Source organism: Bipolaris victoriae (genome assembly GCF_000527765.1).
Source record: "Bipolaris victoriae FI3 unplaced genomic scaffold scaffold_0, whole genome shotgun sequence".
Classification (NCBI taxonomy): Eukaryota; Fungi; Ascomycota; class Dothideomycetes; order Pleosporales; family Pleosporaceae; genus Bipolaris; species Bipolaris victoriae.
The window spans coordinates 716092-731293 of NW_014575392.1; the positions used below are offsets into that span (position 1 = coordinate 716092).

General features: G+C 49.6%; 7 protein-coding genes across 7 annotated transcripts; 2 read left to right on the forward strand and 5 right to left on the reverse strand.

Annotated features, from left to right (window-relative positions):
* Positions 1-168: 168 nt before the first annotated feature.
* On the reverse strand, positions 169-2074 carry COCVIDRAFT_83618 (glycoside hydrolase family 76 protein; the record flags this gene model as incomplete). Its single annotated transcript, XM_014707308.1, has 2 exons — positions 169-1907; positions 1960-2074. The coding sequence occupies 2 exons, from the start codon at positions 2072-2074 to the stop codon at positions 169-171; spliced, it is 1854 nt and encodes a 617-aa protein (XP_014562794.1).
* Positions 2075-4102: 2028 nt separating this feature from the next.
* COCVIDRAFT_32668 (hypothetical protein) lies at positions 4103-4632 on the reverse strand (the record flags this gene model as incomplete). The annotated part of the gene is made up of 2 exons (XM_014707152.1): positions 4103-4330; positions 4384-4632. 2 exons carry the CDS (start codon positions 4630-4632, stop codon positions 4103-4105), a joined length of 477 nt encoding a protein of 158 aa, XP_014562638.1.
* A 647-nt stretch (positions 4633-5279) lies between these two features.
* COCVIDRAFT_83831 (hypothetical protein) lies at positions 5280-6853 on the forward strand (the record flags this gene model as incomplete). The annotated part of the gene is made up of 3 exons (XM_014707309.1): positions 5280-5406; positions 5456-5970; positions 6023-6853. 3 exons carry the CDS (start codon positions 5280-5282, stop codon positions 6851-6853), a joined length of 1473 nt encoding a protein of 490 aa, XP_014562795.1.
* A 250-nt stretch (positions 6854-7103) lies between these two features.
* Positions 7104-7556, reverse strand: COCVIDRAFT_11106 (hypothetical protein; the record flags this gene model as incomplete). Its single annotated transcript, XM_014707013.1, has 1 exon — positions 7104-7556. One exon carries the CDS (start codon positions 7554-7556, stop codon positions 7104-7106), a length of 453 nt encoding a protein of 150 aa, XP_014562499.1.
* Positions 7557-9635: 2079 nt separating this feature from the next.
* Positions 9636-10545, forward strand: COCVIDRAFT_83701 (hypothetical protein; the record flags this gene model as incomplete). Its single annotated transcript, XM_014707310.1, has 2 exons — positions 9636-10040; positions 10180-10545. The coding sequence occupies 2 exons, from the start codon at positions 9636-9638 to the stop codon at positions 10543-10545; spliced, it is 771 nt and encodes a 256-aa protein (XP_014562796.1).
* A 381-nt stretch (positions 10546-10926) lies between these two features.
* On the reverse strand, positions 10927-12834 carry COCVIDRAFT_83736 (hypothetical protein; the record flags this gene model as incomplete). Its single annotated transcript, XM_014707311.1, has 3 exons — positions 10927-10967; positions 11020-12526; positions 12736-12834. The coding sequence occupies 3 exons, from the start codon at positions 12832-12834 to the stop codon at positions 10927-10929; spliced, it is 1647 nt and encodes a 548-aa protein (XP_014562797.1).
* Positions 12835-13367: 533 nt separating this feature from the next.
* COCVIDRAFT_83145 (hypothetical protein) lies at positions 13368-15044 on the reverse strand (the record flags this gene model as incomplete). Its single annotated transcript, XM_014707312.1, has 1 exon — positions 13368-15044. One exon carries the CDS (start codon positions 15042-15044, stop codon positions 13368-13370), a length of 1677 nt encoding a protein of 558 aa, XP_014562798.1.
* Between the last annotated feature and the right edge of the window lie 158 nt (positions 15045-15202).

The following is a 15202-nucleotide window of genomic DNA, read 5'->3' on the forward strand; positions in this document are numbered from 1 at the left end:
AAAAATGATGCTCTTTTGAGTACCCTTTATAGGGTTCCGATTGCAAACTTTTCCTTTTTTCTGTGATGATCTTGCTTGGTCAAAGCAAGGGAAGTAGAAAAAATATCGCTACAGCATTGAAAAGTCATGACATCTTGATATACATCAATTTCCACATCCTCATCCCCCCTACTCAACCACCCCAACCTCATCTCGCCAAAGAAAAATCCACATAGCACGCACAACCGCCAACCCACTCCCCTGCGTCTCAACCGTGCGGCCCCTCCCCCGATCATTCAAATCCCCACCCACCCTTCTCTCCATAAACTGCACCTTCTCCCTCTTCCCATACACATCCCCTTCTTCCCCTTCTCCTGTGTCTCCATTCCGATAATCCGTCGCATTAACCCCAACCTCTACCTCCCACCCCTCTCGCTCACCCTCATTCGCACCCCACCACCCCCCAAACCTACCCTCACGATCCCGCGTCGCCAACGCAGCCTGCGCATTATGCACCACCCACCCGGTATACGCCTTACAGCTATTGCGATGCAACGCCGCGAGCGCCCTACTCGCGCTGTGCGTCTTACCGCGTTGTGCTGGTTTACGGGGCAAGGGGTCACAGAATGCGGTTAGGTGGTGGAAAAGTATGCCTTTGAAGGTTTGGGCGTCTTGGTTGCAGTGGGCGGTTGGGTCGCAGAGTTCGGTTAGGATACCGTTGCTGCCGAGGCCGTGCCATTTCGTTTCCTCTTCTTTGCCTTTTGGTTTTGGTGGGGAAGATGGTGAGGAGGAAGAGATATCCCAGCCTGTAGCGCGTATAACGTTTCGCACGAGCTCGTGTCCGTCTTCTAGATACTGTGTTTTTCCAGTGGCTTCCCAGAGGCCGCGGAGACCCGAAAGTACAACGCCTTGGTTGTAGGTATAGACCATTTCGTTGCGGTCGTCGCACACGGTTTTGCTGTGGTTGGTGCGGTAGCCGGTGATATGGAAGCCGTCGGTGTAGAGGCCTTGGGCGTTTTGCATGCCGCTTTGCTGGAGCCAGGTGTAGCCGTTTATGGCGTTGGCGAGGTAGATGGGGGAGTAGCGGGGGCGGGTGTGGGGGTTGTCGAGGCAGCCATCGTCATCGTCAGCGTCTTGCGAGGCAACGGTATTGCTGCGGTTGTTGGAGGATAAAGAGGGCGACTGGGAGAAGAATGGTGAACAGTTTTGGTCGCCGGGGAAGTGAAGGTACATGCTTATGCTGGCGGAAATGAAGAGTTGGTTCGTGATTGCGTTTTTATACGGTAGGAGGGATGGGTTCCATGTCATGCCTCCGCCACAGAGGCGCCAGTCCCAGCCTTTTTCGGCGAGTTCGTAGAAGATGCGTGCACGGTGGGCAAAGGCTGGGATGAATTGGTGGGCGTGCCAGGATTTGTCTGAGTTGCTGGATGAGGCGGAGTGGTGGGATGAAGAATGCGTTTCGATGAATCTGCTTGCTTCGAGCCAGCCTAGGACTACCCACAGCATATCATCGTAGGCTTGCATGCGTATTGCGAAGTGGTCTTCGCCAAAGTAGTAGGCTGTGGTTTGGGAGAAGTACTTGTTAATTTCGTTTTCGCGTACAAAGGCTTCCATCTCGTGTTTGCGGGTCCGGGAGAAAGTGCTGGGCAGAGTGGAGGAGAGCGTGGAGAGCGTGGCCGAGATGTAGGTCGAGGTTACGGCTCCGGTCCAGTCGATTGCAGTGGTGTACTTGCCGAGCCAGATGGCGAAGTAGTGGTCTTGCATTGTGGAGAGGGCGGAGTACAGGTCTTGGAGGATGTTGGTTTTTGTGAGGGAATGGCTGGCTGGTGTATTTCCCTGGGGTGTTGATGGCGAACCTTCAGGCGATGCTTGTAGAGGTGACTGCGATCCATCATGTATGTCGAACTTGTAGTTTGTTTGAGCATCTCCTAGAGGACTTTTGTGAGCTCGCAATCACCGGACTGCATTTCTCAGCCTCACCTTGTCCGTCTTGATGGTGTGAAGTACCAGCTACCAGCCCCGTCACGAACGTAATCACAAGCAACGATAACAACATCCTCAACCGCCAGACTGGCGCGACAATAGAAAACGCCATCTTCAACGCCCCAAAATTTCCGAAGCTCTTTCTCAACTCAAGTTACCAAGCCAATCCAAAACACCCAGCGACGCGTAACCCCCTTGCGAAGTACGTAATCTGTGCTCACGCGCGCAAGAAGCAAATCCTACAGCAAAAACATCCAACGGGCAGAACGGCCCCAGTGAAGAACTCTAACCGGTAGAGCGAGCAAAGTCATGGTAAAAGAGGAGAAGGTTGGGGGCGGCGATTTGTCTGAGGCTGATACGAACCTAGCCAAGTCCACCTTTTGCCGCGCTTGCATGTTCCGGCGCTTTTTTTTGCTTCTTGTTCCTGGGTGTATTTATCCTTGGAGAACGACAATCCATCGATGGTAAACCTTCTAAAAACAAATGTGGTACACTGCTAAGTTGCAGAGAAGACGCTACAACACAGCACGCCCAGCACCTGCATATTCTCCCACTTCTGCAGTATGTAATCCATACGTGGGGGAGCAGGCATCTCCAACGCCGCGCCCAGACCTAGCTGCCACCCCGCCCCGCCCCCATCGCGTGGTGGTCCAACGCACAGACCCCCAATTCATCCCAACTCGTTTAAAAAAATAGAGGAACTCTTCCACGACAACCACCACCACGACAACGACAACGCGAAAGGGCAAAAAAAGAATATGCTGATAAGAGTGGGATTCGAACCCACGCAGATTTCTCTACTAGCACCTGAAGCTAGCGCCTTAGACCGCTCGGCCATCTTACCGGAGAGTGATAGATGGTGTATTTGAAAATTGGGTTGAATCTGTATTGAGTTTTGCGCGCTTAGAAAGGCATTTTAAGCCACTAGAGAGCATATGAGATACAATTCGGAAAGTTGGGATCCTGCTGCTCTGGACTGGAAATATTTTTTATCTGTTTAAGTGGGGTACATGGCACTTGAAGATGAATTCTCTACTAGTCAGCCGCATGTCCGAGTGGAGCGCGGAATGAGGGACCAAAGGATCATGCAAAGGGCTTATTTGATAGGCTGCTTGCTTGAATAGGGGGTCTCATTAAGATATTGGGTCAGGGACGGGCAGTGTGTGGAGCTGGTGGGTACTAATGAAGTTCTGTGCTGGGGGATAGCCAGTTGGGATGGGCCTTTCCAGTCCCTTCCTAAGAAGCACCTACTTCGAACCTTGGTATGCTGCTTTCAGAGAGCCATGGCTGACGTGTATAATGGCATATTTTTGTGCTGCTGAGTACGAATAAGTGTCTATTAAATTTCATGTTCTTCTACTCAATGAAGATGGAAGCAGATGTCCAGCAAAGTGTGTAATTTTTTATCAACTACTCACCACTCTAGGCGCCACAGAGGGAGCAGCTCATATCTATTGATTTAGGAAGTGAGCACATCAATCTAGACCTCCCAGTTGCAATGTTTTTTGAAGACGAATCTAACACGAACCTTGAACCCAGACACCTGGATTCAACCCATCACTCTAGGATTTTACAGGCATTGGTGACTAAAAAGCCCAAAAAGCTCATTCGTGAAGATTCTAAAGAATGGCGAAGATGCCGATAGCCGCACTAGTGCTGAATGCTTATCATAATCCTGTGCAGTCCGACAATATGAGGGATGGACTGGATTGGCGGGCAGTTGTGAGTGGGGCAAGTTTTGCCGACTACACGTACATCGTGACGACTTTTTCAGACGCGTCTTGAAGACAGCATGCTCATTCTACTAGTTCACTTTTATGGGGCGCGTATTCGGTTCACAACATCACAATGCTAGTCACATGAACTTTTTCCGTCAAATCACAAGTGAAGTGGCCTAGCATGATGTCAGCCAATCGTTTGATAGATAAATAGATGACATGTACTCACAACAGTCATGTCAATGCCCGACCTGGCTCGTGGAGGGCCAGGCCGGTGAGCTCGTATTGTAATTCCTGATACAAGGCTGCTGGCGACCTGCACTGTCGAGCGGCTTCCAAGATGATGCATCCAAGCCTCCATATCGCTGTATAAGGTGTCCCCAAGGTGTGGTATCAATACGCAAAGCTGGCTCCATAAAAGACTACTCGTCGTCCATGTCGTCGCGACCCGGACTCCTGCTCCTTGCCCTCGCCGCACCACGCCCGCTCTGTCTCCTGTCATGGTCGCGCGCACGGCCCTTGCTGGCTGGTGGTGGTCGTACAAAAGCATAGTCGACGGTGACCTTTTGCTCGAGAAGCTCCTCGCCGTTGGCGCCCTTTATGGCCGCCTTTGCTTCGTCCAATGTGGCGTATTCGATCAGTGCGTAGCCCTGTTCAGCATTAGCCATGACACGGTGGTCCTTGGACAGGCTCAGGCGCGTACCTTGACATAACCCGTGCGACGGTCGAGGTTCATGTGCAAGTTCTTAACAGTGCCAAATTCGCCAAACATGTCCTGGAGATCCTCCTCAGTCGCCTCCTCGTGGACATTGGTGACAATGATGATCCAGCCCTCGATGGAGCGCACAGCTGTTGCGCCCGCTGCTGTCTGCGCGTCGCTGGCCTTGGGGTCGGCAGCCGGCACGTCTTGCTGCTCTGGCTGATCGATGTCCATTTTGGCGTCTTCTTCCATGGCTGCGGTGTGTGGTTGGCTGAAGATTGCTTGATTGGTGGAGAGTGGGTGACTGTGGATGCTGCAGCTTTCCCATCGCCAAAAGCTGCCCTGGCCGAGCGGCTCGCGCTAGTCAACCTGCGCCGGTGGTTTCTCTTGCCCGCCGCGAACTCAACGCCCAGCATTGCCAACTGCCCTCCAATGCCCGGAACCGGGAAGGTACCAGAATTCCCAACGCCTGCGTGCTTCCTGCATTCAAAATGATTATTGTATCCACTTGTCCGAGCCCTGCCGGAGCGCCTATAATAAGAGGGCCACCCGTCCTCCACTTGACTATCACTTGAGCTACCAACCCCACCGACGTCACTGTTGTCGTTACGTGACAGAAGAATTGAAACGCCCCAATCTCACCATGCTGCAATTTCTCGACAAATACGTGCACTATCAAGACCCGAGTCTTCCAAGCTTCTCTTCTTTGACCACTCTATACTTTATCATCCTCGCCTCTTCGCTGCTCATTTCCCTGCGTTCGTCACAACTAGAGGAAGAGAGAGCACGCTAGCTACCATGTCCCAATTCACACATGTTTGTATACCAACTCCCACTGAGCTTGCCTTAACTGATTCAAAAAGATTGCTATGATCGGTTGTGGCAGTATGGGTGGTGGTATGGCCCTGCTCTTCGCTGAGATTGGAGTCCATGTCTCCCTCTCAGACCCTTCGGAGGAGGCCATGGATGCTGTCATGCAAAAGGCAGAAAAGCAAGGCTATCATGGAAAAGTAGACAAGTACACAGGTCCGCTGTCTCGCCTAACATCTCCACGGCGCGAAACTAACAAATGCAGACTACGACTCGCTCTGCAAGTCACTGTCATCACCACGCCTGCTTGTCTTCTCTCTTCCACATGGCGGCGTTGGTGACAAGGTCCTTGAGGGCCTGGAGCCCCACCTCTCTCACGGTGACATCATACTGGACTGTGGCAATGAGCACTTTGAAAATACAGAACGCAGGCAAGACAAGTGCAAGGGCACTGGCATCCGCTACATTGGCTGTGGCGTCAGTGGTGGCTACCAAGCTGCGAGGGCCGGGCCCTCAATGTGTCCCGGTGGTGACATTTCCGCACTCAACGAAGTTCTCCCCCTTCTGCAAAAGGTTGCAGCCAAAGACAAAAACGGACAGCCATGTGTTGGTATCATTGGCAAGGGCGGTGCCGGACACTATGTCAAGATGATGCACAACGGCATTGAGCATGGCATGATGAGTGCAATCTCCGAGGCCTGGGGCATCATGAGAAAAATGGGTATGGGTGATGAGGAGATTGGCGATGTGCTTGCACAATGGAACTCGGAAGGCGAGCTGGTGGGTTTTAGTTTTACGACTTCTTCGTGTCGCACGCTGACAACACATATAGAGAGGTACCTTCCTTGTTTCTATTGGCGCAGACTTATCGCACAAACGAGATGAAGGACGTCTCGTGATCTCCCAAGTCCTTGACAAGGTTGTCCAAGATGTGACTGGCGAAGAAGGCACCGGTGTATGGAGCAATACCGAGGCCATCGACCTACACGTTTCAGCTCCTACCCTTAATGTCTCCCACGCATTCCGCCTAGCATCTGCATTCCGTGGCGATCGTGAAAAGGCGAACAAAACACTCGATGGTGGGTTCCCGCCCAATGAACTTACCGTCTCTGACAAGAAAGCCTTTATCGAAGACTTACGGCAAGCGACCTACGCAGCTTGCCTCGCCAGTTACATTCAAGGAATCAATGTCATTGCCACTGCAGACCGAGCACATGAATGGGAGATTGACTACTCGCAAGTCTGGCAGATTTGGCGTGCTGGTTGCATCATTCAAGCAGATTACATTTCCGATGAGATTCTGGCCCCTGTGTTGAAGTCGAAGCCATCTTCTGAGGACCTGAATTTCAACTTCTCTTCTCGCGTTGCCAAGGATGTTAAGAAATGCTTCCCGGCACTTCGGCGAGTCGTGGCCAAGTCGGTCGAGACGGATCAGGTGGTCCCTGCTATCGGCGCAACGTTAGAGTATTTCAAAGTTGTCAGCGGAACTGATCTGCCCACTTCATTCTACGAGGCTGAGCTCGACTACTTTGGTAGCCACATGTTTGACAAGAAGGATGATACAGATCCAAACGTCAAGAAGCCCGTGGAAGGCAAGTATCACTTTGAGTGGAAGCCTGCAATGAGCCAGAAGGAGCAGTATGGGAAGAACTATTCGTTGTGAGGTGGCATGGTCACGACTTATACTTGCAAATAAATGTTACCAGGCAGTTTATAGAAGACAGAAACTCCAATCTAATGACATAATCACAACCAAAGGCAAGTATAAACAATATCTTAATTTTGGTGTCTGTGACATCGTGAACTGATTCCCTCAAGGCAAAGACATTAAGAACCATCATATTCACAATTCATTTCTTTTCTATGATTATTTACACCGCTACCATCTTCCCTCTTTCTATCCATCACACACCCTAAGGCGCCACAAGAAACCCCGTGCTCGACACCAACTTATCACTAACCTTATCCCCAACATCCACCGTAACATTAAACGTCGTAAACCCCACATTCCCAACAAACGACCCCACCGTAAACACCGCCGCCACAATCTCAATCTTCTTCTGCTTATTAAACAGCTGAATATGATCCGGCGCCGTCGTCGTCAGCTTCACCGGCGCCTGCTTGGGGTTCGGGGGCAGGTGGTAAATGGTTGCGTATTGCCCTACGCTGTTGATGCTGCCAGGGGGATTGTTGTAGCCCCATGTTACGGCGACGTCGGTCCAGAGGTTTGACGAGTCGAACCTTTCGTCGAAGGTTATGGTGTAGGGTTTGTTGGGGGCGATGGTGGCGGGGACGGTGATGCCAGAGATGAAGGCGGAGGTTGTGGAGAGGGTGGTTAGGGCGAGGGTGATGGGGGTGAGACGCATTTTGAAAGTTTGTGAGAGGGAGATTAGATGTTGGCGTTTTTTTTGAGGGTTGGGTTTAGAAAGAGAGGGATGGTTGGATGGGTGAGCGTGGATGGAGTTCTGTTGTATAAGATGGTGTGTTGTCTTTATGTAGTTTTTACCATTTTCTTCCCGCTTCTCATATCAAGCTTCTAGACTCTATACCTCTTGACATGCCATCCTTCTCCGCCAGCCAGGTCCGTGTACAGTATGACTTTTCAATGTGAGATCGTTAACGGCATGCAAACGTGACCGAGACATCACCCGCCAACCCGTTTCCTCTTAGCTCGACCCTAGTAACCGAAACTCTGTCATCAGGAGCTTGTTGAATATTGGTGTCTGACCCAGAATGGGTGACCGCTAGTGTAATTATAGGTGGCGGGAGGTATGTCACTGCGTTGGTTGCTTACGGTTAATTTCCATGACAAACTTAACCAGCCGTCTTTTTTGCATTTTCTCACCGCATATGCTCCATGCGCTGGATTCCTATTACTTCTAGAAAATAAAGCTTAATTCTCTCGGTATAGCTGCGGTGAGCTTTGCTCCGCGTTTAGTACAATATCCAGATGTTTGTTACCACCATTCTCAGCGTTGCAGACTGGTGTTGTGATCACAGCTTTGAAGGCGATTATAGAGTTGTACTAAATGCCTTTTGTCATTCTCAGAGGAAAAAATCTAATAGTACGCGGATAATAGATACGTGTGACTAGCGGTCTCGGAAGGGGGACAGGGATGAAGTACGGGAAATGCCGTTTGCGCACGTTTACGGTATTGGAATTATAATTAGTCACTTCTATTTTGGGGTTAGCATGGAATTTAAAAGGGGAAAGTGCTTATATGAGGCTATTAACGTTTATTTCGACCTTAGAGCGAACGGCATAGCGGACATGTTATAAGTTGGGTCCGTGGATGTAAGTGAGTGCTTCGGGAAACATGGAATGGGGACTAAGGGAAGGAGTACTTGAGAAAAGTGGTCGAAGCACGTTCATCGTTTGAGTTGAAGATAAAGGATGAGGAGATCTTTGAAGACATAATCTGATGATAATCTCTTAGTCCCAAGTTCTCAAAATGAACACAATGTTAGGGCCGGAATATACTGTTCTTATTATACCGTCTTGCTACTTATCTTCTTATGGGTACCAGTTGTCATGAGGTGGGAAACAAGACACAATGAACAAGGGAAAGCTGACTCGGAAGAGAAGATGAGTTATCGATATGCTGGAAGTGGAACATCGGATCTTGGGAGATACCGAAAGTGTCTGGAAATGTAACTAGACATACGTGATTGAGGAAGGAGCAGGCTTCGATGCCTACTACCACCAGAACCAAACGCTCTAATTCTGTTACCGTACCTAGCAAGTTCACTGATGGCTCCCAGTTTGGTACGAAGGGTTATGGAAATGAGAAAGACTAGCATATGGGATGGCCGACTCCTAGCTGTGATCATGTAGTACAAGTTTCCCCCAATAGGCGTCTTTTTCGCTAGGTTTAGCTTATTATTAGGGGGTCTGCGATCAAGGTATGTTTGCCTCCTTTTAGTGTCAGGCTACAATAACAAAGAGTATGCATAAGCGATTATGCATACCCGCCGTTTAGTGTACCTCAACTTATTCTTTACAATTTACCTAGCCACCACTATCTCTTTTAAGAAAACGAGGTTGATTGTAAAATTTGTTAAAATAGTAAATTACTATCTCGGAATGAGGGATTCTAACATCTTCACCCTAGAAGATAAGATTTTGCAAATAGCAAAATCAATAGTTAATGCTAAAAGGAGATAGATTTTTCGATCATAATTTTCTTGTCAAAAACGTGTGAGACAGAAATTTATCTTCAAATCCATGTGATTGGCTTCGTTAACTTAGGGGACCAGAAGATTACGTCTTGCGGCCCATGGTTCTGTGAACAGATAAGTAAAATTCAGACGTGGCCGCCTTCCTCTTGTTTCTCTAGCCAAAGAAAAAAATACTAGCACCCTTCATCTTCCTTCTTCCTCCCAGCATCACCAACACCCTTACTTCTTAAAAAGAAAGATCTAAACAAAAACTCACCATCCCCACCATGCCCCCGTCACCCAACACAATCTCTCTACACAGCAATCTCAATTCCTCACCACCCACCATATCCTTCAGTTTCGAAATCCTCCCCGCCCCCCAAATCACCTCCCACATACTCTCCCAATGCGCCACCATCTTCTCCTCCGCCTACGGCATCTGGGGCTCTCACGCCGAACAAAGAATAGGCAAACACTGCAAACACGGTAAGCGAATCCGGCTATCCGTCGAGCGTCTCCGGTCGCAGTCTTTAGCCCCGGGCACTAATAGCGTGCTCGTTCGCGGCATGTATGGCGATGAGCTTGCTGGGTATGCATTTGTGACGCGCTGGATGTACGAGGGGAGGAGAGTTTGCTGGGTTACGCAGCTTTGTGTGAAGGTTGAGTATCGGAGGAGGGGGCTTGCGACGGAGGTAAGTGTTTTTGTTCTACCTACATCACGTGTCGCAGTGAATACCATAAGTGTATTCAGCTACGAGCTCTGTAGTTGACTGAGGACATCTTTTTGCTGTTGAAGAATTCGATAGGGGCGATGTTGCTGACTTTGTGTAGTTACTACGTCGCCTCCGTGAGGATGAGGACTACGCCTTTGGCATTTTGTCGTCGCATCCAGCTGCTATTGTGGCAGGGTTGCGTGCGTGGGGCAAGGGAATTGAGAATGTCGATATGAGCTTTGTAAAGGAACATGGTGCTGGTATCATGGCTCTGTCGCCAGTACAGTACGTAAGAGACGCTAAGTTCAGGGGCAGTATCTTCGGCAGTGTAGACGATGGTGCAGTGTGTTGTGCGGACACGGATTTTTGGGTCGATCACGCTGAACCTTTGGCTATATTGGCTGATGTTAAGAAGAGAGTTGCTTGGCCATTTGGAAACCTACCTGAAGGATGCGAGTTTTTGGCTCTGATTAAGATTGTTTGAAGGTCGAAGGCAGTTATATCCAGTTGTCCTACCCAATCTCATGACATACTATCATCAACCATTCTAGTTCGAATTATGATCGCCAGCATGGGCGATATTCGGCCCTTTCCAAAGACACAAACGCATAGAATGATCTGCTTTCAAAATAAATAATCGCCAAGGCGGATGCAGACGGAACGGAACGAGGGCTCTTGAAATGAACAAGGATCAATGTTATCATCTGACTCAATCATCTTGAAGGTCTAGAACTTGCGTTCGTGAGAGATGGAATTTCATGATGTTGACACTACATCTACTACATTCTCATCTTGATCAAGCCGGAATTACGGCATGAATAAACCTTAATAGCCTCAATATCAAAACCCTCATCTTCTCATTACATTACTTGCGAAGCTCAGATTGAGTCTTCTGGTCCTCGAATTCTGTCATATCGTTAGCAAAGTATAACACCAGGTATATATTTCAATTACTCACCCTCGAGCCAATCCACAACAAAGTTCTTCAAAAACTGCTGCGCATACACAACCTGTGGCGGCGGCAAATCAGGCGTAGTCTGATTCTCAAAGATACCGTTCTCTTCCCAATGATGCACGCCATGGCTAATAAGCAACCACGGCTCATCAGTGGAGGTTTTGCGGCTATCCGGGTACCACAATGGGGTTGCAGGCCTCCAGGGATCGGCGTTTCCACCGATAATAGCGAGGCGCTCGTATGCAATGTCGAACCCGCCGTATTTATTGACGCGCTCAACATCCGGAGGGGTCTCGATGCCGAATTGTGCGCGGCAGAAGAAGGTGAGATATTCGAGGTCGAGGGTGCGCGAGATCAAGGGCATGATGTCCTTGGGTGTATTGCCAGTTTGGATGTAGCCCCATTCGGTGCAGACTTGGTAGTTCCAGCTTACATAAGGGTAGTCTTCGAGCGAACTGGCTGACTGGAGGGCGGTAGTGTTGGTTGTCGTAAAGAATTGGTCTTGGGACACGTCTGATTCGCGCCAGTTTGCAACTGCGGTGCGGTTGAGCCAGGCAATGGCGTTGAGGGTTATGTCCTGGACTGCTGTGTCGTTGGGGTAGCCAGCTGCTGAGACGAGCTTAGCAACTTCTGGACGCAGATTTTCGGCAACAGGCTCCTCGTTGGTGATGTTCTGGCAGTAGTTGAAGAACGAGGGAGAATTCTCCTCGGGATCCCAGCTTGTGCTTTGGAGACCGTAGACACCAGTGAGCTGGTTTGCGAAGTCGCGGTTGTCCGTAATACGGCCTAGGCCAAAGACATTCTTGAGCGACTGGACCAAGGAAGTATCGTTCTGGCGCAACAGGATGCCGTCGACCACATCGATCAAGAGTTGAGTGTTCTTGATACAGTCCGGAGGTCCGTAAAGCCTGGCGGGCTCAAAGTACTCCCAGTAGTCATAGATGGCTTTGGTGACACCTGATGACGAGATTGCTCCCCAGAAGGTCTCTGGGTAGACTACGCGCAGGAACGCAGCTTGCGCTCCGGCATAAGATCCACCGTAGACAACCCAGGGGGTGTTTGGAGCTGTCAGATCCGCATCGATTCCGTCAAACTTGACGTTCCTCGCAAAGTAGTCAATCTCAGCAAGAGATTGCTCCGTTGTCAAGAAGCGCATGTTCTTGGTGCTAAGATCCGGAACAGGGAAACTTTTTCCATAGTAACGGTGTTCCAGGATGACGCCTAGACCATTAGTAGCCTTGATGACCTGATGTACAATTCCCTTTTGGAGGAAAGGTAGGCGACCCACTCCACTGGTTTCTCCGCTGAGAAGGACAAATACAGGGCCGCCTGGCTTGTAGTAGGTGTCATCGAACCAGTATCTCAAGTTGAAAGATGCATTGCTGTGCGGCTCGTAACGAGTCTCGTTGTGGAAGAAGTCAACTGGTACAGACAAGTTACGTTCCGGGTATAGCAGGGACGGGTCGGTGTCCTCGCGTTTTGCAAGACTGCGACGAGTCTGTGCTTGGAACTAATTATCCTGTCAGATTCACCGGTCCAATATATTTAGCATCGTGCCATTGGGCGTCGACTCTGTTTCGCTCGAATTTCGCCGAGTAAGCACCAGATGACGATAGTATGAAAATTAACTCCTCGTCGCAGCTAGGAAGAGGACAATAGACTGATGACTAGCTCTCGTCTGAACTTTGGGCTACACAAACAATAGAAAGGTTGGCTTACCTCCTGCTCCCTGTCCGCAATGTTTCTTGGTGAGAGCCTGAGCGCAGAAACAGCCTGTAGGCTGGAAAGGACCGCTGCGACTGCAATTGAGAGACGCATGGTGTGAATGCGTTGGTCGCCAACTTGGAGCGAAGAACGGGCACGACTGCGCTTTTTATATAGTGTAATCGCACACGAACGAAGACCGAGCTTCAACAGCTATGATAACTATCCGCCCCTGCCCATACATATCAGAGACTGGCGAATTGGCCATGATTCAGGAAGGTGGTTAAAGTAGTGTGCCATCGCTAGCGCAAGGTCGATGCTCGAACAAGCAGGAGAAACGGTGATCGGCAGATGTGGAGCCGTGGGCCGTGGCGGACCGCAAGCTTTATGGGTTGGCTGCTTAAAAGTACCTCAAAAGCGTTAATAAAGGATCCTGTTGGTGCCAATACGCGGAACAGTGCGCAAGTGGCGTGCAACCGTCAGTTGCACATGACGTGGTGGCGATACCGCGAGGTTGGTGTTGCAACCAGTCGACGCCCCACCTTCACCTTGGCTATCCAGGACTAGCTCGCTTGATTCGCTGAACCCCGATAACACCCCTAATATCATCCAAATATTAAGTGCTTTCCGGACATTGGTCGAGCAATTCATATCAAGAAGAAGTTCTCCAAGCTGTCATCCTGCAAACTTCCGTCTTGGTACATTAGCCCGTCCACGAAAGCCTCGCCTACGAGCTTGTGATACGTAACAGCGGGAATCTTTGCCGAACGCCTGTTGACGCAGTGTCGCAGTAAGAAGGGTGTCTTTCCGCCCAAGAGAACAGCCACGGTATCTCCTTTCTTCATATCCCATGGACCCAAGCCAAATCTTCCATCTTCAGTAACAAAGAATCGGCGGCAGATACAGGCATTGTACACCGCGAGCCTATAATCTCTATCTTCATCGTCACGTGGATATTCCTGCAGGGGCTTAATTCTTTTTCTCCAGTCCATAGGTTCAATCTGCCAGCAATCCGCAGTGACTGTGCGATTGAAGGATTCTCTCATAGCAGATGTTTCTGCATGCCCTAGCTCCTTACTAGCGACAAACTCCCAGCTGCGCAAAACCTGGTCCCAATCAATTTTTTGCCAGGGTCCTCTTACTGGAACGATTCCAGTTCTTGCCACAACGTCAATCTTGCAACCTGCGACTGCCAGAATACGATGCTCTAGATCAATTACGAAGTGTGGGGGATCGCGTCCCGATGCCGAGAACGGTTTGGATAATTCAAGATCTAGCAATCTCTTGGCCTTCAAAATAAACGGATAATCATAGCTGAGTCGCCAATCTCGACACCAACTCGCATCGTGAAGTTGCGCCCCAGGAGCATAACTGAGTATGTCCAGGTTTCTCATGTGGACTAGACAAGACTCGGTAAACTGCAGGAAGACTTCATCCGGCGGCTTGCTATAATCAGGCATTATTAGAGATGGGTTATCCGACTGTAGTAAACCAAGCAGGGCGTATATTTTGTCAGATCCAAATGTGGCTAATTGTCGTCGAAAGCGGATGACGAGGTCACCTAGTGCGACGTTGGAATCCTCAGCGTCATTTGCCTCTTCTCTGAGGCTTTGAATATATTTAGTGAATAAAGGGGCCCTGTAATTACTGAACAAGCCGTTTGCAAAGGGGCTGTACGTGAATAGTTTGTGGACAGCTTCCCAATCAACTTGGAAGGGACCATAATGTATGACCACGTGACGCCCAACGACTACCTCTTGAATAACCCAGGCACGACCCCACCAGCCATGCTCAAAGATACGGAGATATTCTGCCCTCATGCTGATCCACGTCGGCTGCATAGTGTGATTATCCCAAAGTGTTTCGATTTCCTCGGTCTTTGCAATCCCGAATTGCTGTACGAACTCGAATAGAGAACCAGTAGCAGGAGCTGCTTCGCCCAACCACACCACCACCCTGGAAGCCTTCGAGTATATGTCTCGCATCATCTGGACTTGGGTGCTCTTCTCTGTATCGTCGAGTTGATTGATACATACAGCATCAACCCAAAGTATTCTTTCATGCTCAGTGCTGCGCAGCTCTTTGAGTGCATTATACAAGTTGTATGAAATGTAAAATGATTTTCCATCGACCCGGATGGTGTATGAACGTAAGCTTACACCCCAAACGTAGCTGAGTGCCTCAAATTCTGAGAACGAAAGAGGTCCCTCAATCAAGTCGCATGTGATCTCTTCTTCGTATCTCCCTAGTCTTAGCCGCAGAACTCGGATACGAGGTGGCCCTTTAGAAATATCGGAATAAACTTGGGCGTTTTTAGCCAGCATTTTGTTCTTTAGCCTTGGGTAGATAATGTCAAAGACTGGATACCGGTAGAACGCGAACCACAGAAAGAAAATCACAAAAAAACATGCAATGAGAAGCAAACCTAGTAGATCGGATATCAGCCGAAACCCTATAACCACGACTAGAAGTGCCAGGGCAG